This window comes from Thermobia domestica, chromosome 1 (genome assembly GCF_964235325.1).
Source record: "Thermobia domestica chromosome 1, izTheDome1.hap1.1, whole genome shotgun sequence".
Lineage (NCBI taxonomy): Eukaryota > Metazoa > Arthropoda > Insecta > Zygentoma > Lepismatidae > Thermobia > Thermobia domestica.
In genome coordinates, this window is record NC_137454.1 from 263,503,497 (window position 1) to 263,521,538 (window position 18,042).

The 18,042-nt window shown below is 36.1% G+C and overlaps 1 protein-coding gene across 1 annotated transcript in view; it reads left to right on the forward strand.

The window, feature by feature from the left end:
• Window positions 1-18,042, forward strand: part of LOC145679576 (uncharacterized) — a 694,799-nt gene that overhangs the window by 67,536 nt on the left and 609,221 nt on the right. The window contains exon 4 of the mRNA XM_081750156.1: window positions 10,413-10,591. Coding sequence (XP_081606282.1) covers window positions 10,413-10,591 — 179 coding nt within the window. The remainder of the gene's footprint in view (window positions 1-10,412; window positions 10,592-18,042) is intronic.

The window sequence follows — 18,042 nt, forward strand, 5'->3', positions numbered from 1 at the left end:
GTCAAACTCTGATAGATCGCGCGCCTTCCTCACACGGCCAGCACTCTCAGTGATACTACATGCACCGTACATGTGTCTGACTAGCAGGCACTCCTCGGCAGGTGACACTGCTATCGCCTGGACGGGTTTATATCGATAGTAGGTAGGTCTGGAAGGGAATATTCCAGAAGTTATGTATCCCTATTGTGTTCACGGGAACGAAAGCACAATAATTATAACTATGCTAAAATACTATAGACTGCCAGTTGCTCATTCAGAGTATTTATGAGTTCACTTTATAGTAACAGTTTTATACAAACTAGATCAGGCTAGGGATAATAGTTTTATACATACTAGAAAATCAAATACTATTATATATTTGAAGTACAATCAAACATCACGACTTTAATTATTAGTTTTAATTAACTGAATGAGCTGAAAGTTAAATCTTGATCTCGAAAGATTAAACTATTAAGTTTATGCGTTCTGTACCTTTCTAAAGTAATAAATGCTGGAATTGTTTTCAAGGCTGTTTCTGAGTGCATACTTTCTTCAAAACAATATTAAAAATTATAGAAAGATTTTCGGGTCATTCGAGTCGAGTCGAGATTTTTACGAGCAGTGTCGACTCGAGTCGTCTCGAATTTTACAAAGTGTGTCTCGACTCAAATCTCGACTCGAATTCGAGTCGAGATTCGATACATTTCTCGACTTTTGCGCATAGCTAACTAGAAGTGATAAGTTTTACACCGGTTTAAAAATGACAATTTTGTTTGATTTGAACTTGGGTTTTATTGTATACTAGCATATATTACCCGCTTTGCTGGGTTGAAATAAAAATTTAAATGCACAACTCCGTACATCATGTGTTTAGTACCCGTGAAATATGCTGCTTTCGTTTTAATTTCATATATATATATATATATATATATATATATATATATATATATATATATATATATATATTTACTCCTCCCCATGTTGCGGACCTTGGCATCGGAAGTGTCACCGTTATCCCAGCCTCCCCAAAAAATGTGGATTCAGCACTAATATCGGTCATTTTCAATCATTTTTAAATATTTCTTCCTCCCCCTTCCCAAAGTTGCGGGGTCGAATTTGAATTTAAACGAGATCGAAAGTATCACTGTTCATCTAACTGACCCAGAAAACTATAAATTTCATACTGGCCATTTTCGATCATTTTATATATATATATATCTCTTTCTTCCCCTCCCCCAAGTGGCGGTGCTGATTTTGGATTTAAAAAGGATCGGAAATGTCACTGTTAATCTGAATGATCCCGAAAACTGTGTATTAGACATAATATTGGTCATTTTCGATTATTATTATTCTATATAGATCCCCTCTCCTCCTCCATGTTGTGGCACACGGCATCAGAATGCCACTGTTAATCTCAGCTACTCCTAAAACTATGGATTCGACACTAATATTAGCATTTTCGATCATTTTTAAATGTTTATCCCCCTCCCCTACGTTTAACCTTCCCCTCCCCAACTATCAGGGCTTAACTTGGATTGAAACAGCATCAGAAGTGTCACTGTTTCTCTCATCGACCCCGAAAACTATGGATTCAACACTAATATCGGTCATTTTTGATCATTTTTAAATTCCTCTCCCCCTCCCCTAACCCTACGTTGCATCGTCAAACTTAATAGCCTAAAGCAATTCCTGCCACTAAACTCACATATGTTGAAAATCTGTTTGAGATCGGTCGAGTGGTTCAAGAATAATGAAGTCACAAAGGCAGTCATTTTAATTTCAACTTTTTTTTACATATATCTCCCCCTCCTGCTCCCCTAGATTGGCTCGTCAAAGTGAAACGACAGAAACACCCAAGGTCCGACCCCTCATATATGTTGAAAATCTGATCGAGATTGATTGGGTGGTTCAAAAGTTATTAGGTTTTATTAGTTTTTATTTATACGCCCCTCTCCCCTCCCCCTCCCTAGGATCTACCGTTAAAGTGAAATTACAAAAATGTTTTCAGATCCAAACCTCATGTATTTTGAAATTTTGATTGAGATTGGTCGGATAGTTCAAGAGTTAAGTTAGAAAAATAGTCACTTTCAGTCTTATATAAATTGATTTTTATATATCTCCCCCTCCTTCTCCTCCCCTACGTTGCTCCGTCAAATTTAAATCATAAAAACGATTCCAGGACTGAACCTCATCTATGTTGAAAATTTGATCAAGATCGGTCGAGTGGTTCAGGAGTTATTAAGTTTTATTTATTTTTATACCCCTCCTCCACCTCCAACCCTTAGTCCTACGATCAAAGTGAATAGCCTAAAACCAGCCCAGCCTCGAACCTCATCCATGTTACAAATTTGATTGAGATCGGTCGGGCGGTTCAGGAGATTTAGAGTCACAAACATAGTGATTTTCAATGTTATATATATAGATTAGCTTTAATTAGCGTCATTAACTTGTCCCACCCAATCTGAATTTCGAGATAATTAGTTCTGCATTGAATTGTGTTCGTTTTGTGCGCCAATTTGTATGTTTTGCGCAACATCGAAAGTGGTTCAAAATTTTCTGAAATAGATCGTAAAAGAATGGCTGTTCGGTTCGATCTGAAGTTGGACATTATTTCTTTTACAACGTTTTGTTCTCGTTTTGCTCAAGTATTTCCACTTTTGTATGCCACCAGAAGTGAGTCAAAAGTGACCCTCAAAGTGGAAAGAAGAAATTAATGTTGTTCCGTTCCCATCGAATTTCGAGATAATTCATTTTGTACTGAATTGTTTTCATCTTATACCGTATTGTGCGTCAATTACCTGCGTAGAAGTCTTCCCTTTATTATTATTATTATTATTATTATTATTATTATTATTATTATTTACTTGTACTATCCTCTCATTTAGTATTTACAATCAAACCACGTTTTTTCGCTCTTCTCACTAAATTCTTGAATATCGTGTACTCGTATTATTTTACATTTTGTATTATCTTTTCTTCTTCAACAGAAAGTTATTCCTCTCTTGTTCATGGCTTTATGTATGATCTGTCAGGAAAGTAAATGTACACCTATTTTTCGAGTCTGGCATTCCTGCGCTCCATCCGTGGAGAGTATGAGAATTAAATCAATCAAATGTTTACTGAGGGGCAAAAAGAAAAGCTTAATCTGAATAAGACATTGCAGAAGGGCACAAGCTGTGAATACGAATAGTGCATTGTGTAAATAAAAGACGACACCGAAAGAGAAAGCCAGAAACAGCTGTTAAACTTACAAAAAAAGAGTAAAAATTGTCGAAGTGGGAACATAAAACACAAATACAACAAATACGCCAACAACTAAACGATCACCATGCCGTGATCTTGGTGTAGTGGTTAAGGTGCTGGCTTACAAATGCAAACGACGCAAGTTCGAATCCTCGGCAAGGACATTTTAAAAATTTTTGTTAATAATACATACAACTCATGAGAGATGGTAAAAGAGGTCGTATTTAGTTTTTCGTAGCAATTATTATTGGTAATGTTTAGTACTGATAATACTTTTTGTCTTTGCGTATTGCTTTTATTCTTTTCTTCATTTCGAAAGAGAAGAATATCCGAACAAATGCCACCAAAATTCCTCATATTTTGAATGTAAACGCCATTTGCAATTAGTGAAGAATAAAAATTGAACGTTCCGATGTAGCTGCAAAAAGTAAAAGGAAAAACATGGAAGTGGACCATACTCATGGTTATTAAAAATACAATTTCTACATGCCTTACACCTCCCGACCACGTTTCTACGTTAGCAAGTAAGAGGCTTGTGTTTAGGATAGGCTCGTCAATACGTTTTGCAAAGGGGCCCGGTTTAGCTCTGACGCACCACAGGTGCGAGAAGGGAGAAAAACACTTTTTCTCTCTCCCTCTGTGTGTCTATTTATCTATCTATTTGTATATATATAACGCTATTTGTGAATGCCATAACCACCCTAATTTTCAGCGGATTGAGACGAAACTTGGCACAAACATTAATTGTTGAAATATCTTGATGAGTTCGTTAACCAGAATAATCAGATGAAAATGTTCAAAATGGTGGCCCTTCAAACTCTTAAAAAGTTCCAAGGGAACCAAATTTCGCCCATAAATAGGTATTCAGAAAGTTTGAATAAATTTTCCTCTTTTACTGAAATATTTGTGTGCAGAAACTTATTGAAATATTGGACCCGATTAATCGCCTAAAGAAGGTTCACGCCCTTTCGCTACGGTCAGGTTTCTTTTTTTTTTTTTTTTTTTTGCAGGAGGGGGTTATTTTCCTATCGGAACAAGATGATTGTTTTGATGATATGAAATTACACATTGAAAGTGAAGTAACTTGTGTAACGTGTTATTTGAAAGAATAATATAATAAATGTGCATTTCTCTAACACAGAGAACTGTAAATCATGTATTTCGAGTTCGGGAGCCTGAATGGCGAGGAGTGTTATTTGATTTGCTTTTTAGTAACACATTGCATTGCAAATAAAGATAGGCACCATTAGTGGTAAGTAAAATAATAATAATAATAATAATAATAATAATAATAATAATAATAATAATAATAATAATAATAATAATAATAGTTGTTGTTCGTGGCAAGGTAATATCTTAATCAATTCTTCTTCAAACGTAATGATTGTAACGCCATATCTCCCTTACAAGCAAAATATTAGCAATTTATATCGAGAGAACGAGAAACTGTAGAGCGATGAGACCAACGTTGGACAGTATGCACTCATAGTACTCAGAAAAGTAAGCAATTTCAATGCAAAAGGAACGAACAGTCATTGTCATGGGTAGTCATGGGGCCACGGCAGAGCCCTCTTTAGGCAAAGTGTCAATAACTTATATCGAGAGGTGATACTGGGATGGGACCAACTTTGGACACCGTGGACCCATAAAGCGCATCGAAAAAAATAGGGGGGGCGCCAGCCAGCCTTACTTATTTCCACATAATAATATAAAATTATGTTGTCGAAATACACACACGAGTTAGCTACTAATATTTCATATTATTATTATAATTATTATCGACAGCGTCTTTTCATTACGTGTGCGTGTTTGACATGAAGCCAAAGAGAAGATCCATCATTCGTAGAAAGAATAATAGTCAGTTACTTTAACTGTGAACGACAGCGAAAAATACGAAAAGAGTGGACTACCTGTAGCGTAAAGAAGCAATATTTTCTCTCAAATGGATAAAAAATCAAGCCGAGATTAATTCGAACTCGCATGGACGGCGCGAAAAGCCAGTGCTTTGTCCACTTTTTTTTTAACTGACTCACTGAACGTGTTTCAGTAACTTACTTATTGCTAATTTTACTTGCTTCACTCGTTTAACTTGCTTTTTCTAATAACTTATAACGACAGAGACACGAACACAGAAACATCGAGAACAGTTAAAAATCATAGTTGCTCTCCCGCCGGGAATCGAACCCGGAACTCCATACACCAAAGGCGCACGTGCTAGCGACTAGACCAGCGGGAAGGGCACCACTCTCTCCCTGTGTCGTTAGGGATTACGACCACTGTCTTGCCAGCTATCACTTCTGTGGGTTGTATACTATGATCACATGTTTCTTCTCTGCTGCAAGAGTAAATCCTACATTATATGTAATACATGAGGTATTTAGACCTACATGCTCTTCATATAATGTAATAAAAGGGTCATGCTGGGAATAAGAAAAAGAACATTCCTTGGACAAAACGGAAACTATTGGCATCAGAAATATTTATCTACGAGGCATGCGCAGTAGTATATTTCAGAATAGTTACTGTTTTGTTCAGTAAACGAAGAAAGGGGTATAAAAAAGCAAATATGTCGCGTCAACGAGATCGACCAGATTTGACAGGGGCGGAAGCAGATGTATAGTAATACAACAACTTCGCTCAGTTGATACGAGCCGAGCCGGTTGATATCACTACCCGAGTTGGTCTTCTGCTTGGGCTCAAGAATTCGACCGTGCAGGTCTCAGCCTTAATTTTAAAAACTACAGTATAATTTTAAGTACTACAAGAAAAATACCTTTGACTCGACACGAATTGAACTCGAGTCGAGTCGAATTTTGGCTCGACTCCTGCTCAACCCTATTCGTATTTGTATTTTTTTTCCACTTCAACAATTTCTACTCTTTTTTTCTTCGTTTACCTATTGTTTCTGGATTTCTCTGTCGGTGTCGTCCTTTATTAACACCATGCACTATTCTTATTCCCAGCTTGTGACCCGCTTCAATGTCTTATTCAGTTTAGGCTTTTCTCCTTACATTGACTTGACATGTGATTGATTTAATTCTCACTTTCCGCGCACGACCGATGAAAATGTTTTATTATTATTATTATTATTATTATTATTATTATACTATTGAACTTGCACGGCGAAATTACTGTATAATACGATATCATTTCAGTAATTTTATTCCATTGTATGTTATTTAATTTATTAATGGGCACTAAATTGTCTCCAGATCAACGAATAAATTAACTACGGCATGCACTTTGGTGGAAATATCATTACATGAACATGTTTGGAACGAACCAATAATCTTATTGCAATGATATTTCCACCAAAGTGCATACCGTAGTTAATTTATTCGTTGATCTGGAGATAATTTAGTGCCCATTAATAAACTAAATAACACACAATGGAGTAAAATTACAGAAATGATATCATATTATACAGTAATTTCGCCGTGCAAGTTCAATAGTATAATAATAATAATAATAATAATAATAATAATAATAATAATAATAATAATAATAATAATAATAATAATAAAACATTTTCATCGGTCGTGCGCGGAAAGTGAGAATTAAATCAATCACATGTGAAGTCAATGTAAGAAGAAAAGCCTAAACTGAATAAGACATTGAAGCGGGTCACAAGCTGGGAATAAGAATAGTGCACGGTGTAAATAAAGGACGACACCGAAAGAGAAATCCAGAAACAGCAGGTAAAACGAGAAAAAAGAGTAGACATTGTTGAAGTGGAAACATAAAATACAAACACGAATAGGGATGAGCACAAGTCGAGCCAAAATTCAATTCAACTCGAGTACAATTTGAGTCGAGTCAAAGGTAATTTTCTTGAATTGAGTTCCGAGCCAAGTCGCTGTTTTCGAGGTCTAGTTTCGAGTTGAGTTGAGTTTGATAATGGCTCTCTCGCTCGTTCAGCTCGTTTTAACTCGTTTTGAAATATTGGCCTGATCAGACTGGAAAGCAAAACCCATGAGAAATGTAAGCAGTAATGTGGAATACTTTTAGTGTTTGTTGCTCACGATAGAGGTGCGTCTCATCTCGTAATTTTAGTGCATCTCGTGGGGCAATTTTAGTGTATCTCGTCTCGTCTAGATAACGAGAAGACAAGAGTTTTTTTTATTATTATTACGAGACAGCCTCAAATGTCGTAATCACCAATATAAGTATATACTGTAGTTCTTAAAATCAAGGCTGAGATCTGCACGGTCGAATTCTTGAGCCCAAGCAGAAGACCAACTCGGGTAGTGATATCAACCGGCTCGGCTCGTATCAACTGAGCGAACAGCTCGAGTCGGCTCGTTTGGGATGAGCCGATGACCCGAGCCGGCTTAGTTGGAACAAGCCATCGACTCAGCTCAATTGAGCCAATGGCTCGAGCTTTCTCGGTTGGGATGGGTCACCTACTCGGCTCATGTGAACCGGTTCGAGCCAGCTAAGTTGAAACTAGTTCATCAGCACGTTCCGACTCAGCTCAACTAAGCCGATGGCTCAAATCGGCTCGGTGTGGTGAGCTGTTGGCTCGGCTCACTTCTCGATTCGGTTCGATATTGAATGAGCTGTAAGCCGAGCCGCTCGAGCCGTTGGGAAGCCCAAACCCGGTCCCAGCTGTTTTGAATATGTTTGGATGAAGCCTATAACTTTTAACAATTGTTTGCTCGAGCCCGAATACTTGCCCCTTCGGAACTCAAACCCAGAACGTGACCGATGTCCTTGCCTCCTGAAGACTTCCAGACGACCGAGATCGACAGTCAATTAGCTTTTACTATTCAGATACAAACCGTATATCTTTTAAAGATTATACATGGAGTTGATATAATAATAATAATAATAATAATAATAATAATAATAATAATGATAATAATAATGATAATAATAATAATAATAATGATAATAATAACATAATAATAATAATAACAATAATAATAATAATAATAATAATAATAATAATAATAATAATAATAATAATAATAATAATATGAAATATTAGTAGCTAACTCGTGTGTGTATTTCGACAATATAATTTTATATTATTATGTGGAAATAAGTAAGGCTGGCTGGCGCCCGCCTCCCTAATTTTTTCGATGCGCCTTATGGGTCCACGGTGTCCAACGTTGGTCCCATCCCAGTATCACCTCCTGTTTTCTCGATATAAGCTATCGACATTTTGCCTAAAGAGGGCTCTGCCGTGGCCCCATGACTACCCATGACAATGACTCTTCGTTCATTTTGCATTGAAATCGCTTACTTTTCTGAGTACTATGAGAGCTTACTGTCCAACGTTGGTCCCATCGCTCTACAGTTTCTCGTTCTCTCGATATAAATTGCTAATATTTTGTTTGTAAGGGAGATATGGCGTTACAATCATTACGTTTGAAGAAGAACTGAGGAAGATATTGCCTTGCCACAAACAACACCTATTATTATTATTATTATTATTATTATTATTATTATTATTATTATTATTATTATTATTATTATTGTTTTACTTACCACTAATGTTGCCTACCTTTATTTGCAATGCAATGTGTTACTAAAAAGCAAATCAAATAACACTCCTCGCCATTCAGGCTCCCGAACTCGAAATACATGAGTTCTCTGTGTTAGAGGAATTCACATTTATTATATTATTCTTTCAAAAAACACGTTACACAAGTTACTTCACTTTCAATGTGTAATTTCATATCATCAGTAAGAATCATCTTGTTCCAATAGGAAGATAACCCCCTCCTGCAAAAAAAAAAAAAAAAAAAACCTGACCGTAGCGAAAGGGCGTGAGCCTTCTTTAGGCGATTAATCGGGTCCAATATTTCAATAAGTTTCTGCACACAAATATTTCAGTAAAAGAGGAAAATTTATTCAAACTTTCTGAATACCTATTTATGGGCGAAATTTGGTTCCCTTGGAACTTTTTAAGAGTTTGAAGGGCCACCATTTTGAACATTTTCATCTGATTATTCTGGTTAACGAACTCATCAAGATATTTCAACAATTAATGTTTGTGCCAAGTTTCGTCTCAATCCGCTGAAAATTAGGGTGGTTATGGCATTCACAAATAGCGTTATATATATACAAATAGATAGATAAATAGACACACAGAGGGAGAGAGAAAAAGTGTTTTTCTCCCTTCTCGCACCTGTGGTGCGTCAGAGCTAAACCGGGCCCCTTTGCAAAACGTATTGACGAGCCTATCCTAAACACAAGCCTCTTACTTGCTAACGTAGAAACGTGGTCGGGAGGTGTAAGGCATGTAGAAATTGTATTTTTAATAACCATGAGTATGGTCCACTTCCATGTTTTTCCTTTTACTTTTTGCAGCTACATCGGAACGTTCAATTTTTATTCTTTACTAATTGCAAATGGCGTTTACATTCAAAATATGAGGAATTTTGGTGGCATTTGTTCGGATATTCTTCTCTTTCGAAATGAAGACAAGAACCAAAGCAATTCGCAAAGACAAAAAGTATTATCAGTACTAAACATTACCAATAATAATTGCTACGAAAAACTAAATACGACCTCTTTTACCATCTCTCATGAGTTGTATGTATTATTAACAAAAATTTTTAAAATGTCCTTGCCGAGGATTCGAACTTGCGTCGTTTGCATTTGTAAGCCAGCACCTTAACCACTACACCAAGATCACGGCATGGTGATCGTTTAGTTGTCGGCGTATTTGTTGTATTTGTGTTTTATGTTCCCACTTCGACAATTTTTACTCTTTTTTTGTAAGTTTAACAGCTGTTTCTGGCTTTCTCTTTCGGTGTCGTCCTTTATTTACACAATGCACTATTCGTATTCACAGCTTGTGCCCTTCTGCAATGTCTTATTCAGATTAAGCTTTTCTTTTTGCCCCTCAGTAAACATTTGATTGATTTAATTCTCATACTCTCCACGGATGGAGCGCAGGAATGCCAGACTCGAAAAATAGGTGTACATTTACTTTCCTGACAGATCATACCTTTTTTTCTACAAGATCCATACTAAAACATTATTTTTCGCGTTTATCCTGAGCAAGGTATGCCACTGGAGTTTAATTTTTTTCTGCAATAATATATGATGCACATCGATACCTCAAATCTTCATTTTATATAGTTGTTCTATGTGTATATTGTTCTATATAAAGGTACTTCATTTTTTAAATTATTTCGTTAGTAAGCTATTATTTTTAAATATTATTGATTTCACAGTACCAGACTTTGGAAAGAATCCACCATATACAACAGGACTTGAGTGGGAAGACCCTTATCATGTAAACATTATCAGTCAATCTGAAGAACGAAGATTGCAACTAATTTTGACCAAAATAGCAACTACAGTGAATCAACGGCGTCTAATTCTACGACCGTACTTCCAAGATTATGAACTGGTAAGAGAGCATGATATTTTATAGTGTGTAAATTCATATCTATTTTCGATCATATCTAAATAATGAGTTTATATGTCCAGGTAACGGCATTACGCATGAGATATGCTTTCATCGTTCGACTTAACATCTTTTCACATACTTTATCTCTTCTTCTAATAACAAAACAATGCTTTCCAAGTTAGAACCATTCCTTTTTATCTTGAACTAACAGTTTTCGTTTCAAATCAATTTTAGTTCTTCCTCTAAAAAAACTTATCTGATGTCTTGAATATATAATATCACGGGATTTGTTGTGACATATTTTTGTATATTAGTTTAAAGTGCAAGATAAACATATAGCTACTATGTGAATGTTTGTAAATATAGCAAAATTGTATCAGCAATATTAATGTTTAAGTGAGCTGGAAATTGATTAAAGTGTTAAACTATGTTGAGTTGATATAGTATAATTGAAACCTCAATAATTGATATACAAGCTAGGAAATTCGAGTAAGAATTAAAATATTGAAAGAAAAAACAGAGAAAAGTGTATTTGCAAGAAACTTGTGCAAAAATTGTCTTTCACCAAAAATATTTTCTATATATTTAGAAGAAATGAATGTTTTTTTGTTTGTTAAAACGGCGTATGTGCAATAAAAAAAGTTGTCAAGAAATGACAAAAACTTTTTTTACGGGACGGTTATGTTTATTAAAAAAAATAAAAATTCCTTATATTTATAACACGTTTCAAGAAACACACGTCCTTTTAACACAAGTTGTTACATCTACCTCTAAAGTATTCATTTCTTTAAAGGAGTTAAAATTATGAAAAATGTTACATACGCCCTTTTAACAGAAAGCGATACAAATATTAAAGACATTCTTAGGAGGGAAGACAGTATTTGAAAAAGAAGTAGAAGGATTTAGGTGCATTCAGATAGTAGATAAGGTGACTTGTTGACTTTACATGAATTTGAATCGAAAATTAACATGATGTTAGAAACATGAGGAATACCTGCAAAAAAAAAAAAAAAAAAATATGGATTGAAAGCAAATCTTAGAGAGATAAGACTAGCGATTAATCGAAGTAAATAGTATGTATCAAGTATAGAAGTAGAAACAAAGTAATTCAAGTGGATACTTTTCAGTAATAGTTTGAAGTGCACCAATGAAAGAAGGCAAGGTATGATAATGGAGATTGAACTTACAGAGAAATATAAATTTCTATTTCTAATCTTTGATGGTCTTGTTTAATGTTGGTTTAATAGTTATCTAAATTGTAGCACAAAGGAACATTGAATGTCAGTAAATTATTGAAATTGCACTTTTTTATTTTAATCTCGTGTGATGATTATGTGATTTATGGACAAACACGCCGTGGTAATAGTTGAAAAGACCTGATATATATATATATATATATATATATATATATATATATATATATATATATATATATATATATATATATAGGGTGCACCATTTATAATGGTCCACCTTATAACAGAGGAACCAAGAGAGAGAGACAGACAAGCGAAACATTGCACAAAGCAACTATAGGAAGGGGGACCTCTATCCATATGTGAACAGTGTTGCCAATCCAATATAAAGTTATGTTTCTTTTAATAGAATGACCTAAATTTAATTTTATAATTCGAATCAGCAATGAAAACAAAGGCGAAAGAGATGGCACTCGCAGATCAGTGTTGCATACCTTTTGAGAAATAACGTTAAACATGTGTCAAATTTAAACGCCTTTAACACACACAAGGAATGAAGTAGTAACTATTTGTGCACATTAAATTAAATACTGGAAAGAACTCTTTAAGGTAACTTCAAGTTTAGAGGGATCAGTTAAACAGGTTGCCACAACAGAACTGAGAAAAGTTGAATTTGAAAATAGTGCAATAACTTGGAAAAGGTCCCTAGTACAGTATGGTTTAAAATTCATAGAGCAAATCAGTATGTCATAAGGAGAATTGTCACGTTTATTTGAGGCCGATAAGTCAAGTACATACCGAGATATTCGGTACTTTGTAAAAGCTGAGAATTTTGTGCTGTACAAGATAGTAACGTTGTCTCAAAAGTCCCTTTCTTCCTTCAGCATTGGAGAAATTGTGAAGAAATGATTAAAACGAAATAAAACATTAATGAATGGACATGCAATGAAATGAAACCCAATTGAGTTCTTGAAGGGACTAATTAAACATAATGTTGTGGATAAAAATTGTACTTAAGTTAGTAATACGAATTCACATTTCAACAAGATGGCAGAAATACGTTTACGAGAGTTAAGTAAAAATTACTTTCGTGAGGTGAATATACTTATTCTCGTGCAAATTTAGGGGAGTAATATCGAAACAATTCAATATTATCTGTAAATATTATCGACTTGTTACCATTTTTTTTCAAACACAAATGAATGAAATAAGTAAGAGTTTCTTGCAATTGAAGCAATACAAAGGATGGTTTGCTAGCACAACATCTTTGGCTGTGTGGCAGCTGGTGGGTGTAGCCAAGTGCGTGTAACCAAGATAATTACTCACTTCCTTCGCTTGCTAACACACGTCTAAGGAGATAATTTCGTAAGCAATTTTTAAAAACTCTACATACAAGAAATGCAAGAAGTCATTATAACTGCTATTGCGATGATGAGTAACAAAATGGTAAATAATGCTTTGCGTTGACGCATTCCATATCGGTATGGTCCCTCAGGTCTCTCGCATTACCCATTAGGTCACGAAACAAATTTCTGTGTGTGTTATACTTAGTAGAGATGAACTCTCACTTAGAATTCTAAAATTTTAGTCATTGTCCCTAACTGAGTATTTTTTTTGTTTATTATTATTTTTCTACCATATTATAAATCTTTGCAAAGGTTAGGTGTATGAGTTGTAGCCTATTGTCGCGCCCACGAACGGTCTCAAGGGGCACTAGACCTTCGTGGTCCACTGGTAGGATTTTCAGTGTTAGGAAATTGTAAAAAACACCGCTTCTATCATTTGCATTTAAAGAACAACGAATGGTTTGTTCACGCTCCCAAGTAAGCTCTGGTAGAATTCAAAATATTGGTTTTATATACACGAGCGCTTTACTAATTTATGGGCGTACTGACAGGGTGTGAAGACACCGACAGAGAACGATAGCCAAGAACAACAAGTATTTATATACCGCCAGAGGATAATTATCTCACAACAAGAATAATTCACATCAGGGCCACCATTTATGTGGGCCAGGGTTCGAATCTCACTGTAGCCACCAAAATTATGTCGCGCGTCGGTGATGGGATCAATCCCTTCCGCTTGCCACCATTTTCTGTCAGCGGGTGCACTTCCCAACGATTCTGTCACCGAACTATATGTGTGACGCGGGGTATCGCATGTCACCGGCCGACACCAATTATGTGTGGGCGGTGGAGGTTGTTATTAGCACCATAATAATAATTAAGAACAAGAGGTAGCCTTGAAAAAGGCTGTTTATATAGGGACTTTAAATTAGTCCGTGTCAAAGAGGAGCTATGCAGCTCGGATAGTAGATGGTTAAATAACATACAATTTCAATAACAACCGAGTCAGGGCGCAAAGGCGCAGATGTCCATCTCAAGCAAATATGCTATCGAATGACCACTCGTCAAGGGGACAGCTTTAGGGACCCGCAACAATACAAATAACAAAAGCAAGGCGGTGTTCGTCAGAATGAGGACGAGGGGTGGTCAGTACGCAAGAGAACGAATGATTACTAGTATTATGTTATTAGCGAGTAGGCGTCAGCGAGTTGGAATACCACTGCTATCAGCCAGTTCAGAATACTTAACAAATTAGCATATCAAAACATATTAGATCGTTACAATTTAACACGAGATTACCGCTCGAACTAAAAGAGATCTTGGAAATCAAATGTAGTTAACAATTCATACAAACGATATTAAAACAACTAAAAGGTTTCAAAGTAATTTTGTAACTACTTGGGAGGTGATCCTCTTTACAGTTAAGCGACTTGATGAAAACAAAATGCAAATGACAGGTACATGAAAATATTAAATAAACAGTGGTAACCCACCTGAGGTCCGTGGTCCTACCTCCAGGCACTCCAAGTCGAGATGGGAAGACTCTGGGTTACCTCGACGTTGCTGTAGCCGTTTTGTACGCACCAGGTAGCACAATCACTTAAAAGCACTTAAAACACTATAACGATAAACTTACTCACTTGTACTTCGAGCGGCTGAAATACAAGAGCAGGATAGACGGACGATGGTCAGGACTTCATGTAAGACGATGTCGTCACTGAGCTTCGTACGGGATTAGAAGTCTTCGAAAAATTGGGACTTCGCACAGGCTGGTCTTCTCCTGGACGGATGATGGAATAGAGGTGAGTCGAACGTAAAACGCAGTTCCCAGGTTAGAACGATGTCCAACAGGATTTCATTCCAAAGGTCATCTGCTATCTCCAGTAGACTACAACATTGGCACGTCGATACTAGGCGTTAATATAGATCTTGAGAAAAATTATGAAACGTTCACCAAAAGAGAGTATTGAGAATGTTTTTGAATGACGTAAACAACGCAAGTTCGAGTTAGGAAGTATTTTATTAGCTAGCTCGAATAAGTCCGTGGACTTCATACAACACAGGTGACTTCCTACATGAGGTCTTCTATAGATACGTAAATCAGCGTTAGCAGAGGTTAACTAATATTGTTTTAGGAAGCGTTCAGGATCACAAAAGTTGAGTTAATGAGAGATCTTGAAGAGATCCGTATAGAGCCAGTGCTCAGATTAGGTAAGCAGAATCTGAGTAGTAGTAACTAAGTTTGTAGATTGACTGTATACTCACAGTGAGACCAGAGGTACTGTCCAGTTGAGCACTTAGGATTGAATTGGTGATAACACACACTGCTCGTCTCCAATGATGAATCTTTATGAAATGACCGTGGTGAAAGGAATACCGTCCTTACGCCGTATGATGGAAGTTAACAGTCACTGCCGACACAATAGCACAAGTCGGTGAGGGATGTGACAAAGTTTCTCCCGACCGAAGAACGGGCTAGAATAAGAGTGTCAACGTTCCAGCGTAAGTTCCAAGTTAGACTGTAGACGATAAGTCCATGTCTTGGAGTTTGGTGGAACTTTCCCCGAAGGGGGCAACAAGCGGGAGCTTGTGCCTCTTCGAAAGGTTATCGGAATTCCCCCGAAGGGGGCAACGAGCATACGCCCGCGCCTCTTCGAAAAACTGTGTGATTGTTCCCCCGATGATAATTCCCCCAAAAAGAGAGATGTACTTACTTTTTGTTTTGCCCTTATCATGTTCACACGGCACTAGGGTAGGGACGTGTGAATACAGGGGTAAGCCAGGGTTTTACCTGATTGGATTTCTAATTATTTATGAAACGAATTTGAGTATCTGCGGCTGCGCAAGCAGTCGGAGGGCGTATCCTAAAAGCTTCCTTTACATGGGAAAATTTCTTTATACAAAAACCCTGATAACCTGAGGAGGTTGACATTTGACCTCATGTGTACAAAGAGTCACGTCTGATTACAGATAGTACAATTTACTAAGACAGGTTTAATTACACTATGACTCTACAGACACATTATATTTCCAATAAAATTTCAAGAGTTTAAAAGTTCAAACTTTGCAAGTGTGCTGTAAAAATAATAACTTAGGTCTATGACAATTTATATTACTTAAACGTCCAAAAACAGAGTGAGTAATCAAATTTATAATCGAACACTTGTGGGTGTATTGCGAGGAAATGAGACTTTGTGTCAGAGTTATTGAATATATTGCTGGCTAGCAAAATGACCTTTTTAACCTTTAAGTTAACTAAATGAAATTCAGATTAATTCTGTCGTCCCTATTTATTTAAGGTTGTGATAACCAAAAGTAGGAATCTATTACTTTCCTTTAGGAGGGAATATTATCTTCTCAGACGAGAAAGGTTATAGTTTAACTGCTTCTTGAGGCAGACAGTCAGCTGGCTGGGAGAGGATGAAACAGACTCAATATTACATCCAAAAAAATAAAGACAGCTGGAAGGAACCGAATGAGCGCGAAGAGAATGACTAACATTTCTCTGTTCTATTGCTTTTCCTTGTTTTAAGATTAAAAAAAATAAACTTGTCTGCGCAATTCGTAAAATAATTGTCGTTAATTGTTTAAGTAATTGTGGAGTGTTGCAAAATTTTTGGCGCCAATTGAGATGGCGCTTCCGGCACACAACACTATATGCACCAATGAAATAGGTCTTATTGTAGAAATACATAATTATATTTAGCATAAAATTCTTGTATTTTTCACATTTCTAGTTTGTCGCCAGCTTGTCAAACTGCGTGTTATGTTCTGCATTTGTCAGCTCGTTTATTGAATGTGTAGTTATAATTCAACGAATAAGTTTGAAACGCGCAACTGCCTTTCATGTGAAGCTCGACATAATGTTTTAAGCACATATTTAGGAATATTTCTCGTGCAGGTTTACTTTTGCCGCACCACAAGAAATAATTGTTCAAAAATTATAATTCTTTCACAAATTTCTTCTTATTGTTTACTAAATGATTTGGGCTAGACGACATGAAAATTTCTCAAATGGCATAGTTAGAATGCCAGGGGTCCATCATAATTAATTGTTGAAAAATTAAAATTCTTCTAGTATTTGCGTGTAAATACGGCGTCCGGATGTATGCATAAAAACTGCAATGCAAAAAGCACGGAACAACCTGTGCTAGGAGGCCACTGAAAAGCAAGAATGCTATCTAACCGAGTCACAGCAGGGCGAAGCTGGAGAGCCAAAGTTCTAGTTAAGTAGTGGGTCCGAAGGGAGCAGGTGCGTCAGCGAAGGTTGGTATATGCAAAAATGAGGATAGTGAAAACGAGTGGATTTTGGCAATGATATGAGTTTCAATAATACTTCTCACAGTTTCATACTAGTAGCGTTCCACTTGTAAACATAAAATACGACTTTTGTACAATGTGCACAAATACAGCACCGGTTGAAAATAGTTTCTAACACAACCATCTTACATATGCACTCGCTTATTTTATCCGTAGTAAAGTACTTGTAAGGATTTTATACTAGTAACCCTACACATGTAAACGTAAAATACAGGTGTATTACTTTGTATTTAATTCTATCGCTTTCAGAAATTTGTTCTTTATAAATATGTCTTTTCATGCGAAGTATTAAATTTTACCTGTAAATCTTTCAAAATTTGTGCTCCAAAAGTAAACCAGCACCATATTTATAATAAATTCAATGGTAAATAAATTGACCAAAATGCAAGTAGTAGCAAATAGTAAGACTGACGTAATGTACTATACATAGGCTCACGCACAACAATGCATAATATGTTTAACTTATGTAATATAGTGCTGATGTGGTTCACTAAAATTATACTTAGTGTTTTCTTTTTCTCTCTTTCTGTTCTTGAACATAAAATATGAGTTAGGATAGGTAGTTTGGCTTTGGTTAGCTTAGCAAAGT